The following is a 12,443-nucleotide window of genomic DNA, read 5'->3' as shown; positions in this document are numbered from 1 at the left end:
CTATGCTCCAGTCGGTCTCCGTTCCGATTCCTCTAGTGGTAGGCTTCGCCGACCCATTGTCTGGTAGGGTCCATAAATCCCCACAAAGAGGGAGCCACAACAAGGGAACGAAAACAAAGGTCGTTGACGGAACCCAGTTCTAGTGATAATGAGGCTGTCTTTGGTCACTTAAAGCGAGTCGCACTGAAATCGTGGGCTATAGGACAGTGTCTTACCGCTGCCGGTGCTCGTATAAAAGGGCAGGTCTGTACATATCATTTTTTGGGGTCAACAATTTGGCACATTATTTATACCATGTTTATGAACGCATTTTTTTCAAATCAATTCAATCTCTGCACCTCTTGAAAAAATTAAGATCCGAAACCCCGTAAGAACCCAACCCATGAAAATATGAGAACATCAGGATGAGTGTGTTTTCTCTGCTGAGCAGCGTTCCTGCCTGACCTAGCCACGGAACGGGCCCGCGCCAAGTATCTCACGCTGGGCAGTCTCCAACTGCACCCCTGGCGGCTCCGAACATGACACAAGACAACGACTTCCGCTGCCTTCATCGGCCACCACTTGGACGGCGTATGGAGGCACCGTCAGTCACAGCGCCGCGGTGCGACGTCATCGGTTGTTACTCGACTCCGACATGCTGAGCACACAGGTCGCCACTGTACCGACACGCAGCGGCTCGACACCACCTGCGCGGCCGTGCGTGCCAGCACGAGCGACGCCCCGCCGCACGGCGCGCGCCGCGGCCGCCGCTTGTCAGAACCTGCGCGGGGCCTGGGCGGACGCCAGTTCCGGGGCGGTGGTACATGAGGCCGCCCGCCGCCGCCCGCCACACTCAGCCGCGAGCGGTCGGCGGAACGCGACGCGCTGGCTCTGCGCGGACGGGGCGGCACGTGACTGCTCCAGTGGTGAACTGCGAGCGTTCACGGGCACGGCTGTCTGCCTGGGAAGAGGCGGCAGTCTACGGGGACAGACTCTCGGCGGGTGGTGACGTGCTCCGGTGCGCGGAGGACCGGCCGTGCAGTGAGCGGACGCCGTCACGCGCCTGTTGAGGTACGCGCGACGGATCATGCGACACGTGCGGAGCGTCACACTGGCCGCCCATCGTAACGTCGTCCTGTGTCACGCTCCCAGACGAGGTAAGTCCGCTCAGTTATGTTGTACCAGTCAGTTGCGCAGCAGAACTCTGGGCTCAGCTGTATGCTGCCGACGGCTGATGTCAGGGTTATGTTCAGTGTGCGCTCTTGTTGATCCGTGCGCGTGCACTGGTTCCCTCCTTACGTGACCAATGAGTGCGCCATCACCACGCATCCGTTTGGTCAGATCTTCTGGCAGTGGTTTGATCTGACTACGGCGCCACATCAAGGTAGTCTTCTCAGACATCGGATGGGTGAACACGTCGGGTCAGGGCAGTCAGTATTGCATAGCTGGTTTATGCTACACACTGAGTCGTCAGGAATGAATAAGTGAATCCTGTCGGCCTTAGGGCAGTTCTCTCTGTACACTGCCGCCCACCTCCCAGTTAAACATGCCATAGGCGTTTGTGGATGTTGTCCAGGGCGAGTCGCAACAGTTGCAATACAAGCGCGACCAGGTTACCTGTAGACGAGGATCCAGGATCATCATTGCTTGAGCCATTGTGATACCTATGGGCTTCAGTGACTTGACTGCTAAGGGGTTGTATTGCGATGCAGGCTGTAAATTGCTTTCCTATGTACGCTGCTTTCCAGACAAATTTCTTTTCGCCATCATAATACGGACGTTCCATTCGTCCGTTTCGCACCGTGCCGTTGCCACCCTTGCTGGCCTCCCACATTGTGGAAGTTTATGCGTACGGTAGTTTCCTTCGCGTGTACTGCTGTACCATACCACAAGTGTCGTGACAATATCAGCTTCTAGCTGAATTCGGTACCTGACCAGGACCTTGATTAGGGTCAGCAGTCCTATAGAGAGGCAGCGTGCAGAAACGTGAGTAGACAAACGGACAATCACCTTTACTCCGCTAACAGATTGGGGGAATATACTCTTTGAAGCTGGAATAAAGCTTTAAAACCCTAGGGCTTGCCAAGTGGCACCAATGGAAGGAGATGCTGGCCCAACCAGCAGAAACAGTGCAAAATCTCTTGCACACTTGGGCCACTTTAAAGAGCCAGTCACTTGGCCAGGTATTTAATATATCGGCTATCAGGTACCGGGTACTGAAGTCCTGGGATGCAGACACTCAAAATCCATGTTTCCTGTGACGCCTGCAATAAGCACGCCATTTGACGTGTCGTCCATTTACCGGCGCCAAACACATGGGCCATGAGGGTCGTGAATGTCGTTGACCCACAGATCAACGAGGTCTACGATTGCTCACCTCCAGCTCCTGCCATACCCAAAATCAAATTGTTCTCGGTCGGATCTCGGAAGAAGCCTTGCTGGACGACAAGCGTAGGCGGTTTACCAAAGGGAGACGAGCGGGGAAAGTGTGAAATGCAAATATTCACGCCGTTTCGCTCTGCGGGCCAAGTGGTCTGCAGAGCGTAGCGGGTATGATTTTTGCTAACACTTAACAAGCACCTTTCTTCAGTCCCAGTGCAATAAAAAGGAAAGCATTCCACACGCAGCGTATTTAATTTATCAGAGGCAAATCATTACACAACATGTGGTTCTAGGCCGTCATGACTTAAAGGTCAATTCAGCTCAACACGCTCCCTTTCAGCTGCTTACACGTCGCAAATGCGCCTCTTCTCACTTTGATCTCAGCACAAATGACACCAATTGAAGCGCTGTGGTCCATTTACCGGGGTAAAATTAACGTGAAAAGCGTGGAGTTAATAGTTCGTGACCAGAGGATCAGCAAGGGTCAAATCTGTTTTGTTTTTCTCCGTGGACACGATTAAAAACAACTTTCTGAATTTTGGCTGCATTGAAAAGCACGCCATTTGACACGGAGACGTCGATATACCGGACGTATGTAAGCGTGTGACATCTTTGACATTGCGACGCGAACCGCCAGTCACCCAAGCCCATAATTGTGTGCGAGGTGTTAATTTTTTTGAGGGGCATGACAACAGTCAAAACTGGGTAAATCTTTCCTCTGCTTACCCGTGGGTGAAAACGTTCACGATTCACGCCTTCATGCGTGTTTTTCTGGGATATTAGACTGCGCCTCATCGAATGGTATACTTTTTGGGATCACGGCAGAGACGGATAGTGCTTGGGCTGGTCGGAATAACATTGCCTTCTTTTTGCGTAGGTTTGCCGACTTGGTTCGCTGGACTCGATCACCTGTCGTATGGGTGTAGGAACAGGGGGGGGGGGGGGAGCGCAGGAGAGGCCATGGCCCCCACGTTTCAAGGTGGAGGGCCAGCAATGTTAAATGCCCCCCCCCCCCCACTTACACACACACATACACACTTTTTCAGATTTAAGTTGCGTTTAGTTTAGTTTTGTACTACCTTAAACATACATGCCGATTTGCCTAGTTCACCAACCATCTTTCCCAGTATGTGTTATCTTTTTCGTTTGCCCATTGGCTATTGTACTGTATCACAGCCGCGGGGCCGATGCCGCGCGACCCATGGATACTGCAACGCCAGGCATCGAGGCTGTTGTTGCTAAGATCCGCGAGCGCACGTGTTCAAAACGACATGACATAATTTTTCATGAGTCAATTCTGACTGAACACAGCATTTTAAGACGAACATGTGTCGGCCGTGCCAATGCAAATTTTTGACCCCATATCCATCTACAATCTGCGTTCAAGGGGTCCTCAGTGCGTCTAAACAACACAAAACAAATCAGGAACTGGAGTCTATGTGACAATTATTGGACCACCTGCGGCAATCATGGATGTTGTTATGTCAACGAGTGTTCCTGTGTTGATTCAGGGCCCACTGCGCGGGTCAGAGGGCCTCTCGCGTCAGGGAGGGGGAACAATGTGATATGACGTGTCCCTTTAAGGGCCTCCGGATCGACCAGGTATCCCGCCCCGTGTCGCCAGAATAGCAGCTGTAGGACATCCCGCGATGGGACAGAATGGCCCTTAAGCCCTTGAACGAGAACATTAATGTGCCCCTAGTGTTCCACTCAAGTTCGTTCAAAAACGAACAAAGCCACCCCATGTTTGTCTGAGAACGTTCATTATTTTGCAGAATCGATTAGTGAAACAAATTATATAAAAAGTCCGAACATGCGCGGCCGCCATCTCGGGAGCAAGAACAGTAATGGTCTGGGTTACAGCTTCCGTAAAATCAAAAGGCGTTGACCAATGCAAGTGACACCAGGCGGCGGACGCCGGATTGATCGGTTCTTTGAAGATTAACAGCTACAGCAACACGAAAAGTAGGGATTCTACCCTTACTCTTCCAGTTCCACCACCAGATTCCAGCACAAATTCACGGTGCTGTAAGGGCCAATTCGTTCTTATCATCAATCTTAACATCCGACAAATGAAGTATACGCCCATACGACGTTCTAAATATAAGATTTAATGTCCTAAGGCATTCAAAGGTACTTCTGTCAGGAGCGTCATCATTTTCATCCGCCCATTGACCACAGCCCGCTGGGCCGACGTTGCACGGCCTCAGGAGGCTGTAACGCCTGGTGTAATGACTTTTGTTGCCAAGATTTGCGAGCGCACATGTTCGAAACTACGTTACGTTGGTTATATCTCTAATCGATTAAAATGTTTTAAGGCACTTCCTTCAGAAGCGTCATCATTTTCGTCCACGTCACGGTGCCGACTGTACGCGACCTGTGGAGACTGCAACACTTGGCGTCAAAGTTTTTGTTCCGAAGATTATCAAGCGCGCGCACTCAAAAGTACATTGCACAATTGTTATCGCTAATCGATTCTGCTTGAATAGTAAAAAATTCCAGACAAACACGGCTTGGCCATGTTAATACACATTGGTGACCGATTTCGATCTAAAATCTACCTTTCCGAGGTCCTCATATCTTCCTTAAACAATGAGAAAGCAATGCTGACATAGCTTCTGAATTGTAACGGTTTAGAAAGAGTCTACTGAACCATTGCCAATTGACAGCGGCAGTGATTTATCCCATGCAGTTGTTCAACGCCTGATTTCTGCAGCTTATTGACTTCAAAATAAAATATCATTTATTTCGTACCGTCTTGCTTCTGTTAAAGTAACACTAACAATAAAATGAAGAAAACCGCGTCCCTTTTCAACAAATAAATTCCGCGATTCTTTTGGAAAGGGGGGGGGGAGCGAAGTCACCATCAGCGTGGTTTTGTCAACGCTGTATCCGCTTGACAAGGTTCTGGCTACGTCCCTGCCTACATACAAAAGATATTAAGTCGTTACGTTACGTTGAGTGAGGGTTAACTGAATGTTCGTTGGACCAACCCATGCCTAAGGCAGATAGCTTTCCGAGTCAGCTTAGCTTTTTTGTATGCGGTGTTGTGGTGTAAGGGAAGATAACTCGGAAAAAATACTGTTGCAGGTGCCCAATGTATGTGTTACGCACTAATTAGTAGTAATGCTGATCCATGAATATGCAGCAAAGCAGCCATACGATCAGTCCACAGTCATGCGGAGGACAGCTGGGTCAGGACAGTGGCCACCGACGGCGGACGGAAGCAGGGCTCAGATAAGGAATATATCACGGAAGGGCCTTTATTCTCTGACTTAGTTTTTACAGCAGGACCTCCAGTTTTGTTGTTGTTTTTTATTTACATTATTGTTGGCAGTTAGTACTGGAAGGTTCTGAATTCGTTTCCGCCTAAAATACTGCGACAAATCTGAACTCTTGAAAAGCAGCCGGTGAAATCTAGGCGCATGGAACTCTGGCGCCTTGGCTATCGATTCGCATTCAAAATTCTCACCACCCTGTGTCCAGGCCGTATTTTGTCATCTGCCTTGTGGAGGCAGATGCCTCCTCAATGACCCAAAATGTCTTCCAGCTGTTGGGATTTCGCCTCCCCAGGGAAAACAACGTTGACATGGGCGAATAACCTTGCGGAACTGGGTAACCTTAGTTGCCGAATGGCAAAGATGGGCTGAATGGGTAAGATTGTGCACCAGTGGGAAACGACCGTAGATTATGTGTAGCATAGCAACCATGACATTCAATCAATTCAAAAATATGTTACCGAATTAAGGGCGGACAATAACCCTAACAGCTCCCTCTCCCCCCCCCCCCCCCCCCAGGTCGTGGCCAGCGAATCAATACATCTACAAAAAAGTCCGGCAGCGATGCATAATATTTCAGCACTATTCAGATATCAGATAACAATTTTTAGATTGATTTCCCTCCCCTTTCCGGTCACCGGGTTTGCTTCCCGGAAAAGTTCCTGAATTATACCCTGAGCTTGGCCCCCTACTTTTTGAAACGTTCGTACGCCTGTGGCCTGTCGCATACAGTTTGATATCGCGACAGTTCAGGAAAACGAACCTGTCGGAATAGAATGCAGTAGTGCTTTAGTAGGGGTCCCATGAAAACGTAATCACAAAAGGAAAGGCCTGTAAGAAATTCACTTGCATTCCATCCAACATAACCGGAGTGGTCCGCTTTTACTTGTAGAATGAAGGCACAGCGACAGACCTTTCTCGAACATTTTGTGAACATCTGCGTGCAGACGTTTGGCGTAACCCGACATTCAGGAAAAGCTCGGCGTTTGATGCTGCCAGTTCTGCATGTGGCCTTCATAAATTCACCATTATTAGATCATCTAGGCATTTTGGTCGTTACTGCAGATGCTTTTGGGGTTGCGACCATCTGGTACCTGCCATTATTTCAATGTGTGTGTGTGGGGGGGGGGGGGGGGGAGGGCTTGGCCCGTTTGTCGTCTGTTCCTTCATCCACGGATAACGTGATGCACATTACGCTCAGAGGTCGCGGAACCCTGTCCCTGACGGCACGTGATCCCAGTGCTCAGTGTTATTCCAAAGACAGAACTAAAGGCATCAAAGCTGTGTGAACGTGGTGTGCGGCTGGAGGAAAGCCCTTTCAAAATTTTATCTTATCTTATCTTTTTGTTAGTGCTGAAATATTCTACATCGCTGTTGGACCTTTTGTAGATAGGCTGGCTCGCTGGCCACGACCTGCGACGTTAACAACAGCGTCGCGGCTCGTCGCGGGGATGGCGCGCGTGGAGTTTGCTGTAAGTCCGCCCGGTCTGTACAGGGCAATGACGTCACTGGTGGGAAGACTTAAATGTGGCGCAGCCCCCAGCCATGAGGTGTAACGCTGCGGGGCAGCTAAAACGTCGGAAATCTTCGTGCAGATTATGAACAAGCTGTAAGCGGAAGATGCATGTGCCAAGCGGTCCAAAGGCGTATACTTAGGCATGGAATGTGAAAATGTACTTGGCAATCTTGTGCGGGCAGCATTATAATTAAATCGGCGTGGAAATTAAAGACGCTTGCACGAGAACTTCCGCAGGGATGAGCGGCCGGAACTTCAGACTGCCTTAGTACTACTATCGACAGTGAGTTAACTGTCGGGGCAGGTGTATATCACCAAGCGGCCGGATGCGCGAAATTTAACCCAGAGTGTGACGATGTGCAGATTGTTAGTTTATACGGCGATCGGATAACGTGCAGTCAGCGTGAAAAGGAAAGACGTGCACGCGCAAAGCGCTGTAGGGAGGCGTCCTGAACATTGGGGTACTTCCTTACCAGAAGTGGTTAGATTGTTTCTAATAGTTGCATGGATTTGCGAACCGATCAGGTGGTGGTAAATGGCAAGCGTGATCATGTGCTTTATGAGGTTATATCTAGTAAAGCTGTTTTAAGTTTTATCGGCGTTGGTCCAGCCATAAATCATGTTTACACGGACACGCGTGCTGTTCATGAGACTGTGTACACGTTACAATCTAAGGGTTCACAGCATAACCGCTTCTGAGCGTTGGAGGCCAAATAAACTGCCTTTGTGGTGAAGCAAGTTTAGTTAACAGAGATCCTTCAGTTGTACAGTTAACGTGGCTCTGGCTAAGATTGGTATCACGGGTACATGTCCTGCTTTTCCCCATAGTTCGGCGTTTTTTAAATTCTACCCACATATCACTTTGGCGTGAACCCGCGCTGTGGTGGGCGGGGTTCAAATTGACCCCCTCCGAAGGGTTTTACAGAATCATTTCCGAACGACGCGACTTGCATAGCTGCAGAGAATGAAAAAGCGAACCTTGTGATGTGAAAAATGAATTGTGCAATGCAAGGTTGCTGACCTACGGCAGGTCAAAGTCAGGCTATGGCTGTCAGCGAAGGGCATTTCTAGGAAATCGTTCATGGTGATGCAACAACGGAGTGTGAAACGAAGCCATACATATTTGAGAAAGATTCTTAGGTAATTTACCAATGGGATTTAGAATGACAACCACTTCCATAGACCTAGAGTCTGCTATGGATGCCAGAACAAGATCAAGACTAACCTTTTTTACTCCAGGGCTTGGTTTTATCGGGTAGTGTCTGCTGCTCATTTTGAATTTATTAATGAAATGGACCGCAACTGATATGTTCCATGGACTTCTTAAAAGGTAAAAGATTAGGCCACTGACCTAAAATGACCCAGGTCAACATTTTGTTTTTAGAAACACACCACCTAGCGTAATCCCCGGCGCTTATTCGAATGACGAAATAGAAGCAATCTCGCAGATGTTTGGTCACGTTGGCCCTTCAAATGTCAAACAAGGTCACTGACCTCGTTAACCTTTTCCTTAGAACAGATATCTAGCTTGTCGGCGGTTGCATGAGGACGTCTTGGGGCTACAGATACCAATCTGGAGTTAGACCTTGCTTGACCTTATTTAGCCCAAGGCCGTGACCCAGGCACCAAAAATCTTAACGCAAGTGTGCTCATGTACAGGTTAGTCTACCTGATGAATTTGGTGTCCCTAGCTATCTTAGTCTTTGAGATCTCAGCAGGGGGGCATATTGAACCCCGCCCATCCGTGCGAAGGGTATTCAGCTGGTCACCTGGGCGCATGGTAAACATAGAAGGCACATCAACAATGCAAATGCCCACCTATCGCTGACGGCTTTTTAACTATCTGCACGATTCCTTCGATGTTCCGGTCAGAGGCGTCACTTTATGCACTCCCGGGAAGGGGAGTGAGCCCTTCCTCCCCCAATGCTCTTTTGAGCCCTCTCGATTGATTCAGCAAAAAGAAAATTTCAGACCGAATAAATTTCTACAAACCATCTGACCTTATACACTACACACTGTCTCGAATGTACGGGCACACCCCGTACATTGTGGACACGTCATAACTGATATTATTTCGACATGATCACATCTGGATTGGGATAAAGAAGATTTAACTGCAATGTGCTGCAGTCACTTTAAAGTCGAACACGCGCCCGGGCGGCCGGCTGGATACCCTTCGCTCGGGTGGGGGTTTAATTTGACCCCGGAGATCTCATGAACTATGGGTGCTACAGACACCAAATTCGCAGGCTATGTTGACCTGTACATGACCTCACTTAGATTTAAGTTTGAAGTTCCTAGGTCATGACTTTTGGGTCAAATAAGGTCAAGCAAGATCAAATGCCAGGTTGGTCTCCAAAGTGCCCCAGAGCCTAGATAGCTCTTTCTAAGCGAAATGTCACATGCTCATTTAAGGTAAGTGACCTTGTTTCACCTTCTGAAGGTCATGGTGACCAATATCATACAAGACTGTTCTGAGTTTTGCATTTGAATAAGCGACGAAGATTACATTTGGCAGTATGCTCCTAAAAACCAAATGTTGACCAGGGCTATTTTAGGTCAATGACCTGCTCTGACCTCTAAGAAGACCATAAAATATGTAAAATGCTGCTGCTGCCATCAGTAAATTTGAAATGAGCACCAGAAACCATCCCATACAGTAAGCCCTAGAGCAATAAAACAGGTTAGTTTCGACCTTGTCTGACTTTCATACCTGACCTTAGGTCAATGCAATTTGCTCATTCAACTGTTGTGTTGTCTAAGAAAGCATTTCAGAGATGTATGGCTTCGTCTAACACACCGTTGTTGCAACAGATTGAACGATTCCCCAGAAATTTGCTTCGCTGAAACCATGGCCTGACTTTGACCTGCCATAAGTCAGCAACCTTACAAGGTACGTCTAAATTGTGTCGCCGAATAATCCGCTATTCAATTTTCTACAGCTATGCCAAATTTGCGCCGGCTACGCCGCGCCGTTCGGAAACCATTCTGGAAAACCCTTCGAGGGGGGGGGGGGTCAATTTAACCCTCATCCGACCGCGTGTTTAAGTACAGGGTGGCCCAGATACACCTTATCTGATGTTCCCCTCAACGACGGCAAGTGTATTTGTCACACAATTGGGACGGGGGTTATGCAATGCCAACTGAATAGCATCACACGATTAAGAACAGCGGCAGCCTTCACTAATTCCACATCCATCAAATCGTGAGTACAAAAGGTGTTCCAGATACCCCCGGATACCCATGATGCGCAACAGCTGAACCTACTGCAGGTGGTCTACGGCAATGCGTGCCATATTATATCTGAAGATGGCCTAAAGCTTTTGACGGTTCGCTGGTTTGTCCACTTGGACGTGGTCCTTGAGGTTATCCCTCTAATATAGGGCGTACAGCATGAGGTCTAGGGGCGACAAGTTGGGCGAGTGAGAAGCCACAGCGCGGCAGTCTTAAGCCGATGTGCATTGTATGGGAACTATCCTCAAGCCGATCCAGTGGAGCATGTGGGGTGTTCGGTGTCGCCCCGTCCTGTTGGGACCACTCTTCGTTCCGATAGATTCCGTGAAGTCGCCCCAGGGCCGCCCTGAAGGGTATCCAAGCGGTAATGATGTAGCACGCTGAGGTGGTGTTAACAAGATACTCGTTCTCAGTCCTTAAAGAGGCATCTTTTGCAGAATAATGATTGGACGAATGTGAGATCGGTGATGACTTGCATTTGTTTTCACGTTTCATCATGGAATGACCATTCGAATGACACCGCAGCCTTGGTTATGCAAGAAATACACTAGTCACTGTTAATTTAAATGTAGGTTGACTGTACATCTGGGCTGCCTTGCATGAGCGGCGCTCTCACATCGAAAACGTTTGCTTATTTCACCTTTCTACGACTTCTTGCGAGCCCGACGTATTACTATGCTGAGAACTTGTGGCATTGTCATGACCCCATCCAATGTTCCGTGTATCCGTTCTCCCAGAAAAGAAGGGAAGGAAGGCGCGTCTACGTTGGCACGGCTAGTTATCAGAAGATACGTGATCCGCTCTCCCCGTTTGTGACGTAGGGATTACGTTCTTAGTAGCGGTGTGGTTTGCGGAATTCCAAGGCAGTATAGTTGGGGTGGCCATGAGTTTTTTGTTTAGCCAGAACCTTTTGAATGAATGTATTTCTAGGGTCAGCTACCACGTTTGTCAGCTACCAAGTAGTGCTTGTTTGTTGAGCCTTAACCCCGATCGTATCTTTACGGATCAAAGCAGAGCTTTGTGGCAAAAGCTTGACATACCGCAATGCTCGGCGCGATCTGTCCTGAGGCCTGACGTTACCAGACGGTAAGCGCAGTCACCGGCCGCAGGCCGTTGCAATCGGGGACAAAAATCAAACGTCTAAAGCGACTCGAACCCACACTACCATAGGTCTGTGAATCGGAGGTAAAACGCTCTAACCAGCTGATATATCAGGACGGGATGAGCTGGCAAAGTACGCATTGACGACATGTCTTCCACCTGGTTTTACCACGAAACGAGTGTCGAGAAATGGAGTCATCACATTTTGTGCGTCATGTTCCGAAATGGAAGTAGAATTGCGTATAATTGATCAACTTTTAAAGCTTCGGAAATTTACATCTTGGCATCAATGACGTCACGTTTATGTTCCGCGAAGATGAAGCAAGATCACCGGACGGTTTCAGTGCTCTTTGTAATAGGTAATTCTGGTGGTCGGTGCGTCTCTTACGTCGCAATTGACACGGTTTGCATTGAGGACATTTTAGAGAGGGCGTCGGTTAACGGATTGTGGGAAGATCCGCCATGGAAATGGTTGTTATCTGCATCCGTTTAGTTTAGCAAGGTACGTCTCTTTTTGTTTAAAACGTGTACTGCTCCTTGGAACGTCATGCCCTTGTGGTGCATCGATTCCTGTGGTGTCTGTTTTTACGAAAGGAAATCCTACTCTGGTTGTGCCAAGTTGACACCTATGTTTATTTCTTTTCAGATGCTGTGATGGATGCAGCACAAGTGGCAAGCCGTAAGTACCTTTTATCATGACACCTGGTATGTACAGCCCTCTCAATCAGGCAGATAGCCACGCCATATGGGTGGATCTTGTTATCAGTGCTGCATGGTCATTGACAGCTGATGTGTGTCAAGCTCCAAACCAAGTTAACAGTTGGAGCTTTTGTGATAAGATTATTCATATTGCGGAAGAAAAGAAATTGCTTTTACTTACCAATTTCAGTCATAAAGGGTGTTATCAGGCCACTGAGCATTTCAGGGCAATATTTGTATGCATGTTCAAGTTA

General features: G+C 48.5%; 1 protein-coding gene across 1 annotated transcript in view; it reads left to right on the top strand.

Moving 5' to 3' along the window:
• Window positions 1-824: 824 nt before the first annotated feature.
• Window positions 825-12,443, top strand: part of LOC119107327 (uncharacterized) — a 36,713-nt gene continuing 25,094 nt past the window's right edge. Inside the window, exons 1-2 of the mRNA XM_037230751.1 lie at window positions 825-1,136; window positions 12,137-12,169. Coding sequence (XP_037086646.1) covers window positions 1,067-1,136; window positions 12,137-12,169 — 103 coding nt within the window. The 5' untranslated portion in view covers window positions 825-1,066. The remainder of the gene's footprint in view (window positions 1,137-12,136; window positions 12,170-12,443) is intronic.

Source organism: Pollicipes pollicipes, unplaced genomic scaffold, assembly GCF_011947565.3.
Source record: "Pollicipes pollicipes isolate AB1234 unplaced genomic scaffold, Ppol_2.1 Scaffold_6686;HRSCAF=7923_pilon_pilon_pilon, whole genome shotgun sequence".
Lineage (NCBI taxonomy): Eukaryota > Metazoa > Arthropoda > Thecostraca > Pollicipedomorpha > Pollicipedidae > Pollicipes > Pollicipes pollicipes.
The sequence above is the reverse complement of the archived record's forward strand: the minus strand, read 5'-3'. Positions and strand labels throughout refer to the sequence as shown.